The 17494-nt window shown below is 39.3% G+C and overlaps 1 protein-coding gene across 3 annotated transcripts in view; it reads right to left on the bottom strand.

Moving 5' to 3' along the window:
* The window catches only part of LOC133553098 (exostosin-1), a 368373-nt gene that overhangs the window by 107750 nt on the left and 243129 nt on the right, over positions 1 to 17494 (bottom strand). For all 3 annotated transcript variants that reach the window (XM_061900941.1, XM_061900939.1, XM_061900940.1), the window contains 2 exons: positions 15320 to 15413; positions 11972 to 12079 (listed from right to left, as the gene is read on the bottom strand). In XM_061900941.1, the coding sequence (XP_061756925.1) occupies positions 11972 to 12079; positions 15320 to 15413 (202 nt within the window). The remainder of the gene's footprint in view (positions 1 to 11971; positions 12080 to 15319; positions 15414 to 17494) is intronic.

Here is a 17494-nt window from a genome sequence, read left to right as displayed (position 1 = left end):
AATAATATTGTAATTCCAAACATAGATTTAAACATTAGTGAGACGATAATGAACATTTTTCAACAAGTGAACCCACTTGAAAATGATGGCAATTGTGGAATAGACATTTTCACTTAGATTCTGCACTTTATTCAGTGAACAACATGGGAATTATATGGTTTGTTAAAATGTTGTCTTCACTTGTGCAGTGTATTCTGCGAATTAAGGTTTTGTTTAAATATTTTGGAAAAAATTAATAAAAAAGAACCTGTTACACAGACCTATATGAAGTTGCCCACTTTATTGTTGCAAATATCAAAATAACACTGCAATATGTTTGTGCTGTAAATACTTGTTTCTACCATTGAGGTTTTTAAGTTATTTTAAAATACATGTTCTGACGAGTGATGTCATCCAGCCACCCACACACACTGTCAAAATCTCCCTAAACTTGTCCTAAATGTTTGTGCTACACAATTTTTTGTCTAATGATTATTATGTTAGGGGCTAAGTGTAAATATTAACACATTAACTTAAACTATAATTTTAGACGAACGATGTCTACTGTCTGCCTACAAGAAACATTGAAAAGTATATGAATAATAAGTCACAAGAAAACTTTTTTGAGAAAAAAAAAAAGATGTAAAATGTATTTATGTAAAATTTATTGAATATTCCCAACAATATATTTGTGTGCAGAGAAGTTCCATGAATCCAGAGGTTGTGTATTCCGTCCTTGTTGAAATGGTCATGCGTGGTGACTCTGAAATAAGAATGTAACAATCAAATCACATGAAAACAGCAAAGAAAATATAAGTAATACGGGAAAATGCATTTTTAGACAATATGATTTGCTCGATCGGCTAGGGGACATAAAAAAATGGATTAGAAAAGACAGATTCAAAATAATTATCTAAAAAAATAATAATTTCAGCGGGCCGGATGTTGGACGTTGGCGGGCCGTAACCGGCCCGCAGGCCGTAGTTCGGGGACCCCTTATCTAGTCCAAAGAAAAGCGCTAAATAAATGTAATCTATTATTATTACTATTCGATCAGCTACTGATATACCACGACGTGACTCACATTTCGACATGTTACCATAGCAACAACTCTGCAAACATTATTAGCTGATTTGACAGTGTACTTTTTTTGTTTCCTCCGAGACAAACTGCAAGTTTGCAATAAATGTGAGACTCTTAGGAGCCGCAGAAACATTAGTTGCTAACTTGTTTGTAGTGGAGGCACACAAGGCTAACTGCTTAATGGCTACAATGCTATGTTGTCTTACATTCCGTGGGATTCAACAATCATTTAGAAATAAATAATGTCTAATTACCTTTTCCTCCTCTTGACCCGATGTCCCTGAGGTAGAAGGTTGCGCTTGATAATGCTGTGGGTGGTGCCTCTGTGAAGCTACTTGTTGGCAGTTCGGCAGACATTTTGTCCACAGCTAACTTGTAAGTTAGTAAGATGCTCTTATACATATAACTGAAATCTTTGCACACATACTACTAAAATTGTTGTCTCTCACACGCAAGTGGTGTGTGTGTGCGTGAGAGTAAAACATTTTAGTTGTTTATGTGAGAGCATTGTACTTGTTTATGTGAGAGCATTTTGTTCTTTATGTGAGAGCATTTTACTTGTTTATGTGACAGCATTTTCGTTGTTTATGTGAGAGGATTTTACTTGTTTATGTGAGAGCATTTTAGTTGTTTATGTGAGAGCATTTTACTTGTTTATGTGAGAGCATTTTACTTGTTTATGTGAGAGCCTTTTACTTGTTTATGTGAGAGCATTTTACTTGTTCATGTGAGAGCATTTTAGTTGTTTATGTAAGAGCATTTTAGTTGTTTATGTGAGAGCATTTCAGTAGTGTATGTAAGAGCATTTCAGTAGTGTATGTGAGAGCATTTCAGTAGTGTATGTGAGAGCATTTCAGTAGTGTATGTGAGAGCATTTCAGTTGTGTATGTAAGAGCATTTCAGTAGTGTGTATAAGAGTGTTTCCGTATTGTGTGTGAGAGAAAAACATTTCAGTTGTTTATGTGAGAGCATTTCAGTAGTGTGTATAAGAGTGTTTCAGTAGTGTGTATAAGAGTGTTTCAGTGGTGTGTGTGAGAGAAAAACATTTCAGTGGTTTATGTGAGATCATTTCAGTAGTGTATGTAAGAGGTAATTCTGAATAATGTCCCTATCAGCCCCTCATACGTGCGCCTGACGTCTCGAGTTGCAGGGGACATTTTAGCACAGCACCACTATCGGCTAAAAATCGTCTATTTTCATCGCGCAATTACACAGTATTTTGGACATCTGTCTTGCTGAATCTTTTGCAATTTTTTCAATTAACAATGGAGAAGTCTAAGTAGAAAGATGGAGGTGGGAAGCTTTAGCTTTTAGCCACACAAACACATGGTGTTTCCTTGTTTAAAATTCCCGGAGGTGAAGCTTTACTATGGATCAGAGTGGTCAAGCGAACATGGTTCCCGACCACATGTCAACCGGCAGGTTTCGGTGAGAAAATTGTGGAAAAAGTCGCCTCTTACCGGAGATCAGCGAAGCTTCTGTCGTGCTGCTGCTGCCGTGACTAATTCCCTCAGAGACTGGCATCAAGACACCCGTGGACACACCCCCTCCGACTATCAGGTACTATTTTAACTCACTAAAACACTAGCAACACAATAGAAAGATAAGGGAGTTCCCAGAATTATCCTAGTAAATGTGTCTAAAAACAACTGAATCACTCACAATGCAATCGCCTTTTTTTTTTTTTACTTTTTTTTTTCTAGTCCTTAGCTATCAATATCCTCAGCCACGAATCTTTCATCCTCGCTCAAATTAATGGGGAAATTGTTGTTTTTTCGGTCCGAAAAGCTCTTTTTGCTGGAGGCTCCCATTATAAAAAATGTGACGTCACCCGTGTCATTGTGTGCGACTTCCGGGAAAGGCAAGGCTTTTTTATTAGCGATCCAAAGTTGCAAACTTTATCGTCGATGTTCTCTACTAAATCGTCTCAGCAAAAATATGACAATATCGCGAAATTATCAAGTATGACACATAGAATGGACCTGCTATCCCCGTTTAAATAAGAAAATCTCATTTCAGTAGGCCTTTAAGGCATCAAGGTGAGATTTTGGACAACGCACTTCTAATACAGTATTGTGTGACCACTGACACGTTTTTAAAACACCTGACTAAATAATAAGTAGCTTTAATGACTCAAAGCAATGTCGTTGTGCATCTAATTACAGGTCATGGGGGTCATGTGGGAATGACAGAATGTTGGTATATATCAGAAAACTATGCCCGCGGTGCTAATTAAATGCAACAGAAGGTAATCCAATTGCGGAATAAGCCGTTTTAATCCGCGACAACACTTCCTGGCTCCGATTCGACGGCAAGCGTCACAGCTGTCTACAGACTGATAAATAAAATTTCCTTCAAAAGCCAACATGTTCCTTTTCCTCTCCCAGTCAATGTTTTGAAGAACAATAACTTTGGGATCAAGTGTCACTTTACTTCCAAGAACTCTGGACATTCTGGTCTTGGGCCTGTGGGATGTCCACCCAGTGGTTTGAGACGCAAATAGAGAAGTTACTTAAGAAATTGTTGTTCTTGTGAAACCTCAGAATCACACTGGATAAAACTCAATCATACCGACGTAGCAGTTCATAGTGCAGTTCAGATCCGCTCTCAAATCCCCAGATCCGTATAGAAGTCCCGCCCGCTCAGCGAATGTGGACCATTTGTGGCTGGGACTCTCGAATCAACAATCCAAATGAACGGTGAGGGCCTATTTAGGGGTGGACTCCGCAGGCCAGACGCGCCATGATTCGAAATTTACCAGTCTGCGATTGACATCACTGTACAGGATGCCGAAAAGTATCAAAAGTAAGTGTTTCTTTGTTTTTGTTTTTTAAACATATTGCTCGTTATGAATGTTTTTGTTTGGGGGCTGTAGTTAAAATCATCTTTTGAATGGCAGACCATTTTTCGCGGTTTTACCGTTAGCTAACATTTTTATAAGTAGTGGTTACTTGGTGAACACAGTGTAAGAGTACAATTACATTATTTCCTTGAATTGCCGCCGGGTATATAGTATGCGCCTGCCTAGAATTACTGCCGGGTCACACTCATTTCGCAAAATAATTAGCGCATGCTTAGCATTACCGCCGGCTCAGCATTAATGCCGGGTCAAACTCGTTTCGCAACATTTTTTTTTTATTAGCGCACGTCTAGAATTTCCGCCAGGTCAAACTCGTTTCGCAAAATAATTAGCATTTTCCTACAAGGTAAGATTATCTTCCTAGTATCGCCTCCTTTAGAGTGGCTTTTGTTATACTTAGTAGTGTTTTGTTCATAGCCCCTTTTTCCCTCCGTAGACGGAGCGTTTTGAGTTATTGATATTTTTGTTAGTTTAGAGCTCAGGTCAGTTGTGTTTTTATAGCCTGTTTTGTTTCTCCCGTTTTGGACCCCTTCCCTTGATCAAATAAATATATTGTATTTAAATCCTGCATCTGTGTTCAGAGTCCTGTTCTGGTAGTGACAGAAAGCTATGCTACTACATGGCAAGATTGTGTGGATATCCTGCGACACTCAAAGCAGATGCATTTTCAACGATAAAGTCAAAGAAATCATAAAGGTGAGTTTTGTTGATGTTGTTGACTTATGTGCTAATCAGACATATTTGGTCGCGGCATGACTGCCAGCTAATCAATGCTAACATGCTATTTAGGCTAGCTGTATGTACATTTGAAACTATATTTACATCCAGCGTTTCCCTCCACCCACATTTAATGCCAAACAAACACTTACCAATCGATGGATTTAAGTTGATCCAGTGTCACAAGATGCGAAAATTCCGATCGATGGTCCGCACATTTTACCGGCGATGCTAAGGCAAACATGGCCGAATAGCGTCAATAGCTATTCGCTCAATAGCTTCTGTTTCTGCTTCAATTTCGTTTTCGCTATCTGCCTCCATACTCCAACCATCCATTTCAATACATGCGTAATCTGTTGAATCGTTTAAGCCGCTGAAATCCAAGTCTGAATCCGAGCTAATGCCGCTATATCTAGCTGTGCTATCCGTATTGGCATCACTGGATGACGTCACAGAAAAATGGACGATGGCTTCACAGATAGTGAAAATCACCCACTTAAAAGCTTTTTTTAGGGATATTCCGGGATGGGTAAAATTTTGAAAAAAACTTCAAAAATCAAAATAAGCCACTGGGAACTGATTTTTATTGGTTTTAACCCTTCTGAAATTGTGATAATGTTCCCCTTTAAATGACTCCCGCCTCCTGGTGTTAGAGGGCGCTAGTGATCCTTCTTGCGTCCACTCGGCTGCAGAAGAAGTGACAACAAGCAGCAAGAGTGAGCACCGATCGTTTAATTTTTCCTCTCGCTTGCAATTTTAACATGGAAGACTACATATCTAAAATAAAAAGTTTTCTAAACTGGACTTTCAATCGAAGCAGGAGGTAATAAAGGAAGATCTCCCCGAGACAGAGAGACTTTAAAAACTGAAGAAAGATAAGGAAGACTTCTATAAAAAAGTTATAGATGCTTTTGATGAGAAGGAGCTGCCCATGGACTTCGTTTATAAGTAAAGGTCAGACCATAATAAAGTTTTTTTTAATTAAATGTGCTTTTCATGATGGTATCATTACATCACACTCCAATTTATAAGTGCAGGCCTAAATTTACCGCATGCCTTTGGTAAGCGCCAAAGTGAAAAGAGGTTTTAAAATAATTAGCACATGCTTGCCTTTACCGCATGCCTTTGGTAAACGCCGGAGTGAGAAGAGGTTTTAAATTAATTAGCGCCCCGGCGGCAATTCAAGGAAATACGGTAAATTAAATAACATAATAGTTTTGTCTCTGCTGTCGGCTCGGCAGGCCGAGGGGCGGAGGTCTGATCCAGCCTGGGAGCTGGTGGAGGAGTAAAAGTCGGGGCCAGCCTGGGAGATGGTGGAGACGCATAGGTCGGGGGCAGCCTCGGAGCTGGTGGAGACGAGGGGGTCAGCCTGGGAACTGGCGCTAGCTCGGGTGCTAACCTGGGGACTGGCGCTAGCTCGAGTGCTAGCTCGGGTGCTAGCCGAAGGGCTGGTGCTAGCTTGGGGGATAGCTGAGGGGCTGGTACTAGCTCGGGGGCTAGCCTTTTTCAAGATTGATGAGGGTTAGAAAAATTATCCCGGGTGGAATGAAAAGAACAAACCATTGTGAGAAGGGCAAAGGAGGAAGAAGAAAAAAGAAAAAAATGTCACTGGGGGTGGAGCTAAAGTCAATGGGGGACGATCAAAAGAAAAAACCATGCCGTTAGGTCCTTATATATAATTTGGCGGGAACTTACTGTTGTGGTTTAACTAAGGGGGTGACTGCAAACGGACACCAGGGGGCAGTAGTGTTCAATGATTTATTATATATATGCACTCTCTCTCCCTCTCTTTCTCTCTGTATATACATCCATTTCCATGTTCTACCGCTTATTCCCTTTTGGGGTCGCGGGGGGCGCTGGCGCCTATCTCAGCTACAATCGGGCGGAAGGCAGGGTACACCCTGGACAAGTCGCCACCTCATCGCAGGGCCAACACAGATAGACAGACAACATTCACACTCACATTCAAACACAATGGCCAATTTAGTGTTGCCAATCAACCGATCCCCAAGTGCATGTCTTTGGAAGTGGGAGGAAGCCGGAGTACCCGGAGGGAACCCACGCATTCACGGGGAGAACATGCAAACTCCACACAGAAAGATCCCGAGCCTGGGATTGAACCCAGGACTGCAGGAACTTCGAATTGTGAGGCAGACGCACTAACCCCTCTCCCACCGTGAAGCCCCGTTCAAGATCAGACAAACGTTAATAGTACTTTATTCCATCAGGAGAGTTCTTTCAGGAAAATGTAAATTTTCAGGACAATCCCATTCAAGATCAGACAAACGTTTAAGGGAGACAGAACAGGATCGCGTATATATATATATATATATATATATATATATATATATATATATATATATATATATATATATATATATATATATATATATATATATATATATATATATATATATATATACATATATATATATATGTATATATATATATACATATATATATATATATATATATATATATATATGTATATATGTGTATATATATATATATTTACATACATATATATATCAATCAATCAAACGATCTATGTTTATTTATATAGCCCTAAATCACCAGTGTCTCAAAGGGCTGCACAAACCCCACAACGACATCCTCTGTAGAGCCCACATAAGGGCAAGGAAAACTCACCCCAGTAGGACGTCGGTGACACTTTCGGAGTAATTTCGAGCTGGATGTTAGGAGTAACAAAAGCACTTTTTCTTAGCTGGATCCCCTTGTTATACGTGCGTTGTTGCCGTTCCTGAGCACAGAGCAAATTCTTACGTGACAAGTGCCCCACCGTGTGGAATTTTGCTTGCATATCCATAACATATTGCACTTAATTTTAACTGGAGCTTGGACCCTTCTCCCAACTTTCTTTAATTACGTCCAACACTCCGCGTATTGGCGAGCGATCTCCGAATCCGGGAACATATATCACGGATTCGTTGCACACATCCGCAATAGAGAACGGGATGTTGCTTCCAGCTATCAGCATAGCCATCTTTGTCCCAGCATAAGTTACACCATCGGGTCTCCATTTTGCGAGGTGGCCCATAATACTGGGTTGTGAACGATGCTGCGCTGCGAAAGCTTTGTGCTTCGCTGACCGTTCATGGCTGAGTATATCCGTTCGGCCGCCGTGTTCAATGAAGAAGTCTGTTCTACAAAATTTACAGGCAACATACCCCTTCCCCTTCGAACTCTCCTGGATAAACTGAAATCCTTGTTTCCACTCGTTTTGGAACTTGCAAGCGTATTTCTTTATTTTGCTCGTCGACGGTGTAATATATTGGGTTGGAGTCAATAACCAGGCGAGGTGATGAAGTTACGTCTCTTCAGAACAGACTCCCTAATGCATGTTCCTTGACTGCACTTAAATGTAGAATATATGTAGTATATATTTACATTCAATTCTATTCTATGTACAGTAGATGGCAGTATTGTCCTGTTTAAGAGGGTCACAACATTGCTGAGTCAGGTTCTCATGGAGCTGGAGGGTGCGTGGCCTCCAGCTCCGCCTGAATTTCGGGAGATTTTCGGGAGAAAATTTGTCCCGGGAGGTTTTCGGGAGAGGCGCTGAATTTCCGTAGTCTCCCGGAAAATCCGGTAGGGTTGGCAAGTATGAGTTCATTTCAGTTTCAGTTCACTTCGAACATGCATACGATACAATGTAATGCATCACACAGTTCCAGTCGTTTCATTACAGCACCTCTGAAAAGGAGTAGGAAGAAGCAGAGCTTATTTAATCCTACCCGTTTTCATACATAACAATTTTATCTAATTTCATTGTTCTCTGTAACTGAACAGTGAACAGAAAAATAATAAATAAATAATGTACCATAGTAAACATAAAAATATTAAATACATACATAAACTTTGTCTCAATAAAAAAAGGAAAAAAAAAGGTTTAAGATGTTCATCTTAATTCTTGTTCTGTGTACTTTGTGAACACTTGTAGTTTGAACAGTCTGTTAAACTGAATCATATTGGTGCTATGTTTGATTTATTTGGTTAATCTGTTCCATAATTTAATTCCGCATACTGATATACTAAAAGTTTTAAGTGTTGTGTGCATACAGATGTTTTAAATTAGATTTTCTTCTAAGGTTATATTTCTCCTCTTTTGTTGAGAAGAATTGTTGTACATTCTTGGGTAGCAGGTTATAGTTTGCTTTGTGCATAATTGTAGTTGTTTGCAAACGCACCAAACTGTTGAATTTCAATAATTGGGATATAATAACTAAAGGGTTAGTATGTTCTCTATATCCAACATTATCTTTTTTGTAACACGTTAGCGAATGAAGCGCACATTTATAGTTGTTTCCCCATATTTCTGCACAATAACTCAGATATGGTAACACTAGCGAGCAGTAGAGAATGTGAAGGGATTTTTGGTCCAGAATATGTTTTGGTTTATTCATTATTGATGTGTTTCTTGCTACTTTCAATCAATCAATCAATGTTTATTTATATAGCCCCAAATCACAAATGTCTCAAAGGACTGCACAAATCATTACGACTACAACATCCTCGGAAGAACCCACAAAAGGGCAAGGAAAACTCACACCCAGTGGGCAGGGAGAATTCACATCCAGTGGGATGCCAGTGACAATGCTGACTATGAGAAACCTTGGAGAGGACCTCCAAATATACAACTTTAGGTTGTATATTTTTTTATATGACATTTCCAATTAGTTGTATGATCTATTATTACACCCAAAAATGTGTTTTCTTTTACACTTTCAATAGTTACTCTGTCTATTTGCATTAGTGTTTGACTTTCTGTTCTACTGTTACCAAATAGCATTATTTTAGTCTTGCTGGGATTCAAAGTTTGTTAAACCATGTTTTTACTTTTTACATATTTTTTACTTTGTTAATTTCTTCTGTTTCTTCTGTGTGTTCTCTCCTGAACAAAATGCTGTTGTGTGATCTGCAAATAATACTAACTTCAAGTCCTTTGTAACTTTACAAATGTCATTTATATAGAGATTGATCAATTTTGGTCCGAGTATTGATCCCTGAGGTATACCACAAGTTAAGATATTTTTAGCTCTGTGGAAGTGTGTTCGCCTTTCTTCACGTATTACTTCCTGTTGGTTAAGTAAATTCTTATCCAGTTCAATACCAACCCTCTCATTCCATATCGTTCTAATGTGTTTATTAAAATGTTATGATTAACTGTGCCAAAGGTTTTTGTTGAATCCATAAACACTGCAGCAGCACATTTTTTTTTACTATTTATTACATTTGTGATCCCTCCCGTTATTTCGACTAATGCCATTGAAGTTGAGATGTGGGCTCTTGTCTCTGAGTGTTTTGTTTTTATTTATGAATTTGTCTAATCTGTTATTGTACAGTTTTTCAATGATTTTAGAAAATGGTGAAAGTAGAGAAACAGGTCTGTAGTTTGTATTAACTCTGTACCCATTCCTAAATGTGTTGGTGTCTTATCTCTCTGGTCTAAATTTTTAACCAGCCATCTTGAAACTCTCAAGTGATTCTGTTCCATGTGTGAACACGAACTCTATTGATTTTACAGACATCCTGATTCTTAAGTTCACTTGGTTCAAAGTTGGGAATGCCTGATATTTATTGTCAGCTCTCGGAGACCACTTCTCAACTAAAATTATTTTTCCTGTCGGACCAAGATCACTATTGAGATAGAATAGATAGCAATGCAGCTGAAGTTTAAATCAGTAAGCTTCTACTTACCTTTCGACCAGTCAAAACAAACATGTTAAGACTAATAATGTCACTTGTTCTACACAATATGCCAATGCAAGAACACTATTGATTGTGAACACATCACCCTGGATATTATTTTAACTATAATCTATGACCGTGGATGCTTGAGGTAGCTCGAGTGAAAGGTTACATGTTATCTTTATCTGATGTACTTTCCACTTGGTTACTGACACAGCAAGCACCCCATTGCTTTCAAAGAATATCAGGCATGTCTTAATTTCTGTTCTGGATGTTTTCACTGTGTCACGTCGGGGTAGCATGATTTTGAGGTGGTAGTTTCCCCAAGATGCAGAAGGACGTCCCGAAGCACCGTGCAGGTAAGAAGGTTGATTCATCCAAATGACAAGGCAAATGATAAGAAAAATAGGAAAACGTGTGGATGGCATGGGAAGCTACGCCAAAGCTTAGCAATAACTAACCAAAGACAGAGCAAGAAACTAGTAATTCGGGCTCTGTACTCTAGAATGCCCTCCCAGTAAGTAACAGTTAGAGATGCTACCTCAGTAGAAGCATTTAAGTCCCATCTTAAAACTCATTTGTATACTCTAGCCTCTAAATAGACTCCAATTTTATACCAATTGATCTGCCATCTCTTTTCTGGTCTGCCCCTCTCTCCTGCTCCTGCGTGGAGCGGTTATTAGCTGACCACAGATGAACCGCTAGCTGTTCAAAGTCGGGACACGGGTTGGACCACTCATCTGTGCATCAGTTGGGTACGTTTCTGCGCTGCTGACTTGTCTCCATTTAAGATGATTCCCTGCTGGCCCCACAATGGACTGAACTCTCACATTATCAACTAGATCCACTCGACGTCCCACACCTAATCAGTAGCCGATTGGTTGGAGTGTCTGCTCTGAGATTGGTAGGTTGTGAGTTTAAACCCCGGTTGAGTCATACTAAAGACTATAAAAATGGTACCCATTAACTCCCTGCCTGGCACTCGGCAAAAAGGGTTGGAATTGGGGGTTGAATCACAAAAAATTATTCCCGGGCCACCGCTGCTGCCCACTGCTCCCCTCACCTTCCAGGGGGTGAACAGGGGGATGGTTCAAATGCAGAGGACACATTTCACCACACCTAGTGTGTGTGTGATAATCATTGGTACTTTAACTTTAACTTTAACTTAATCTGCAGTCCCTTCCAAGGTTTCTCTTTGTATTCCATTGGGTTGAGTTTTTTTTCTTGCCATGATGTTGGATCCCAGCCGAGGATGTTGTTGTGGTTTGTGCAGCCTTTTGAGACACCTGTGATGAAGGGCTATACCAATAAACTTTGATTGATTGATAATTCTGATCTCTTAATAAAATAAATACCCAAGATAAATTCCGCATGTTGCGAACAAGACTGTCCGGCAGAGCATGGCGCCAGGCAAGAATAAAAAGCTCTCTGATTAGTGACCAGGAGCAGGTGAGCGTCCTGACCACAAATCAGAGGTAGGTGACAAAAACCAGCACCCATGGCAACTAAGAACGCAAACAAGGGTGCTGAAACAGAATTAACCAACAACTAAGGAAATATCAGACTTAACAAACTATGACCCGGGCAACAGATCATGACACACTGATCTTATTGTCATCTCACCTGCAGCAGCAGCCTCTCATCACCCACGATGGCAGCTTTCTTCCAGTCGATGACCTCGGAAAATGGAAGCTCCCAACCGTTGCTCAGGATGACAGGAACGCACGCCGCCTGCAAGGAACGGCGACAAAATGCCTGACGTCAGAATCACTTTGGTTTGAAGCGTGTCTTAATGAAATTAAACAATGGATGTCCGCTAACTTTTTGCAACTTAATGCCAAAAAAACGGAAATGCTGATTATCTGTCCTGCTAGACACCGACCTCTATTTAATAATACAACTTTAACATTTGACAACCAAATAATAAAACAAGGTGACTCTGTAAAAAATCTGGGTATTATCTTCGACCCAACTCTCTCCTTTGAGTCACACATTAAAAGCGTTACTAAAACGGCCTTCTTTCATCTCCGTAATATCGCTAAAATTCGCTCCATTTTGTCCACTAAAGACGCCGAGATCATTATCCATGCGTTTGTTACGTCTCGTCTCGATTACTGTAACGTATTATTTTCGGGTCTCCCCATGTCTAGCATTAAAAGATTACAGTTGGTACAAAATGCGGCTGCTAGACTTTTGACAAGAACAAGAAAGTTTGATCATATTACGCCTGTACTGGCTCACCTGCACTGGCTTCCTGTGCACTTAAGATGTGACTTTAAGGTTTTACTACTTACGTATAAAATACTACACGGTCTAGCTCCAGCCTATCTTGCCGATTGTATTGTACCGTATGTCCCGGCAAGAAATCTGCGTTCAAAAGACTCCGGCTTATTAGTGATTCCTAGAGCTCAAAAAAAGTCTGCGGGCTATAGAGCGTTTTCCGTTCGGGCTCCAGTACTCTGGAATGCCCTCCCGGTAACAGTTCGAGATGCTACCTCAGTAGAAGCATTTAAGTCTCACCTTAAAACTCATCTGTATACTCTAGCCTTTAAATAGACCTCCTTTTTAGACCAGTTGATCTGCCGCTTCTTTTCTTTCTCCTATGTCCCCCCCTCCCTTGTGGAGGGGGTCCGGTCCGATGACCATGGATGAAGTACTGGCTGTCCAGAGTCGAGACCCAGGATGGACCGCTCGTTGGGACCCAGGATGGACCGCTCGCCTGTATCGGTTGGGGACATCTCTACGCTGCTGATCCGCTTGAGATGGTTTCCTGTGGACGGGACTCTCGCTGCTGTCTTGGAGCCACTATGGATTGAACTTTCACAGTATCATGTTAGACCCGCTCGACATCCATTGCTTTCGGTCCCCTAGAGGGGGGGGGGGGGCTGCCCACATCTGAGGTCCTCTCCAAGGTTTCTCATAGTCAGCATTGTCACTGGCGTCCCACTGGATGTGAATTCTCCCTGCCCACTGGGTGTGAGTTTTCCTTGCCCTTTTGTGGGTTCTTCCGAGGATGTTGTAGTCGTAATGATTTGTGCAGTCCTTTGAGACATTTGTGATTTGGGGCTATATAAATAAACATTGATTGATTGATTGATTGAATCGGGGATGACTTGATTTCCATTGTTAGCCTGAAAGAGGACGCGAACGACAAAGCGCTATAAAAAGATCAACACTTTTGCACAGTTTGGGAATCCCCCCGAGGGACGACGATGATGATGTTTGAAGAGGAGCGCCGCCAGGGAGATGCGCTTTCATCCTCTCAAGTCACGTTCATTTTGCATGAAGAAAGATTTAGGAGGGAACAAAAAGCTGCTGTTTTTCTGGAAATTTTGTAATATTCCCAAGAGAAGCTTGAAAAATCTTTGAAAATTCTAATGAGCGCCTTCTCAACTGTAACAAGTCAAAAATCCGTAACATGTCGATTAGTATATACTGTGGTGGTCTTCTGCCATGTTCCTTTAGTTATCTTTCTGGAGATATATTTTTCTATTGTTGTATCTTGTTAGACACTGTTACGACAGATACGGTTATGATATACAGTTGTGGTCAAAAGTTTACATACACTTGTAAAGAACATAATTTCATGGCTGTCTTCAGTTTCCAATAATTTCTAACACTCTTATTTTTTGTAATAGAGTCATGGGAGCACATACTTGTTGGTCACAAAAAACATTAATGAAATTTGGTTCTTTTATGAACGGTCTACAGTAAAAGTGACCAAATCTGCTGAGTCAAAAGTATACATACAGCAATGTTAATATTTGGTTACATGTCCCTTGGCAAGTTTTACTGCAATAAGGCGCTTTTGATAGCCATCCACAAGCTTCTGGCAAGCTTCTGGCAAGCTTCTGGTGGAATTTTTGACCACTCCTCTTGACAAAATTGGTGCAGTTCAGTTCAATTATTTTTTTTTTCTGATATGGACTTTTTTCTTCAGCATTGTCCACACGTTCAAGTCAGGACTTTGAGAAGGCCATTCTAAAATCTTAATTGTAGCCTGATTTAGGCATTCCTTTACCACTTTTGACGTGTGTTTGCGGTCATTGTCCTGTTGGAACACCCAACTGTGCCCAAGACCCAACCTCCGGGCTGATGATTTTAGGTTGTCCTGAAGAATTTTCAGGTAATCCTCCTTTTTCATTGTCCCATTTACTCTCTTTAAAGCACCATTTCCATTGGCAGCAAGACGAGGCTAAGCAGAGCATAATACTGCTGTCACGCCAAATTTCTTCTCCCTACAAAAACCTCCTCCTCCCCATTTACTTCCGGGGTCATGATTAATACAAACGTTTTGTTAACGCTATATTACAAAAATATAACGCTATATTATAAAAATACAGACGTTTTGTTAACGCTATATTATAAAAAATGTAAAAAACAATTTACAAACACAAGCTATGGGATGACATAAGTGGAAACGTGACCCCGGACGTAAATGCGTCATCCCATAGCTTGTGTTTGTAAATTATTTTTCAATTTTTTTTATAATATAGCGTTGACAAAACGTCTGTATTTTTATAATATAGCGTTATATTTTTATAATATAGCGTTATATTTTTATAATATAGCGTTATATTTTTATAATATAGCGTTATATTTTTATAATATAGCGTTAACAAAACATCTGTATTAATCATGACCCCGGAAGTAAATGGGTGGAAAAGGATTTTGTAGGGTGGAAGAAATTTGGCGTGACACTACCACTACCATGCTTGACGGTAGGGTGGTGTTCCTGGGATTAAAGGCCTCACCTTTCTTTCCTCCAAACATATTGCTGTGTATTGTGGCCAAACAGCTCAATTTTAGTTTCATCTGGCATCACACGGACAACGATAACCAATTCTGGAGGAAAGTTGTGTGATCAGATGGAGGAGGTTGGGTCTTGGGTAACCAAACTGGTAAAACCCCAGAGGTTAGCTAGGATGGTTCCATTGTTGCTCTGTACCGCCACCAAACATAAATACGCACCTGCAGCGCCTCCAGAAATCGGAACGAACCCAGGCGTCGGCCTCGTGGCACCAAGCAAAATGTGGAGTTGTGGAGGAGTTCCTGGTAGTCAAACCTTCACAAACACAAAACAAAAACATGGCAGATAAGAGAAACGAAGATCAGTTCAGCCATCAACTACTTGACATGTTTTTGCCACAAGGTGGACTGACACACTAATTGCAATTATTACTTAATTAATGATTGCATAATTGTCTCCTGCAACCGCGGTAAAAATGGATGGATGGATGGATGAATGGATAACTGTAAAAAAATTTAACCGGTAGGGATAAATATTGCCCATAAATTAAACATATTCATGTCATAGTTTGGTGTTCTTGTCAGGAAGGATCTTTTGCCACAGGTTCCAAAAACAGTAGGATGATTCTGGAACACGAAATTGATCGTGCAGTTGGTCCCGCCAAACAGATGAGAGGTTATTTGATTCTTTCTGTTTGATTTTGATTTTAAATTGATTTTTATTATTCAAAATGGAATAAAAAAAAAAAAAAAAAAAAAAAAAAAAAATATATATATATATATATATATATATATATATATATATATATATATATATATATATATATATATATTTAGACAAGGTTTCTGTGGTTTATCCGTTATACAGTGCTCAATACCGAGATAAATTCCCCTGCTCATCAGAGGATTTTAATAAAATCCCCCGACAACCAGTGAAACCTGCGAAACAGGCATGTAGGCATGATATAGCCTCTGTGTTTTTTCCTCACCTAAAGTGTATATATATATATATATATATATATATATATATATATATATATATATATATATATATATATATATATATTATATATATCTACATATATAAATATATATATATATATATATATATATATATATATATTGTTTATTTCAATAATACATTTTTAGAAATATATATATTTTAAACATTTTTTAGGTCATCTCTGCGCTAACTCCATGCACATATACATCACACTTTAGCAGTTAAGAGGAGATTCTGAAACCTAAAAAGGATATACCGTATTTTTTGGAGTATAGGTCGCTCCGGAGTATAAGTCGCACCTGCCAAAAAACCATAATAGAGAAGTAACAAAAATATATATAAGTCGCACTGGAGTATAAATCGCATTTTGGGGGGAAATTCATTTGATAAAACCCAACACCAAGAATAGACATTTTAAAGGCAATTTGAAATAAATAAAGAATAGTGAAAAACAGGCTGAATTTTGGTAGCCATCCACAAGCTTCTGGCAAGCTTCTGGTTGAATTTTTGACCACTCCTCTTGACACATTTCAAAAAAGTTGACACAGGAGCATTTTTACCACTGTGTTAAATGGCCATTCCTTTACAACACCCAGTAAACGTTTGATAACTGAGGAGACCAATTTTTTAAGCTTTTCAGGTGGAATTATTTCCTATTCTTGCTTGATGTACACAACATGTGTATTCCATCCAAAGGCTTCACAGCGTAACATACCTGGCACGTGTGCTGAACGTGCCTGGTATGTTGACGTAACATTATGGTAGGAGTCATTTAAATAACTGTAACATGTAGAACATGCTATACGTTTACCAAACAATTTGTCACTCCTAATCGCTAAATCCCATGAAATCTTATACGTCTAGTCTCTTACGTGAATGAGCTAAATAATATTATTTGATATTTTACGGTAATGTGTTAATAATTTCACACATAAGTCGCCCCTGAGTATAATTCTCACCCCCGACCAAACTATGAAAAAAACTGCGACTTATAGTCCGAAAAATACGGTATCACCTTTTTCATTCCAAATAATATTTTCAGGACCTGTCACACAGGTCTGACTTTGTTCTGTATTTCCATTCTAGCGTTCTTACTTTAGGTTTACTCCCTGTTTTCCTCCCCCCAGAGACGGTCCTGGCTTGATTAACCCCCCAAAGTCTGCTACCAACACAAAAACATATTATTGTATGATATTATTATATTATATCATTCTTTAAGGGCCAGTTTGCAATGTTTACACAGATGTGTAGAGGGTGCTCATTTTCTAGGGTATTTTATGTATATCCCGCCGTCTTCCAGCTTATAGGATGTAATGACGTAATGACGTAAGTACGTTCGTACGTGACACATACACGCGCATTAGCTTTGGGTGTTTTTGGCTAATAATATAAAT

Source organism: Nerophis ophidion, linkage group LG05 (genome assembly GCF_033978795.1).
Source record: "Nerophis ophidion isolate RoL-2023_Sa linkage group LG05, RoL_Noph_v1.0, whole genome shotgun sequence".
Lineage (NCBI taxonomy): Eukaryota > Metazoa > Chordata > Actinopteri > Syngnathiformes > Syngnathidae > Nerophis > Nerophis ophidion.
The sequence above is the reverse complement of the archived record's forward strand: the minus strand, read 5'-3'. Positions and strand labels throughout refer to the sequence as shown.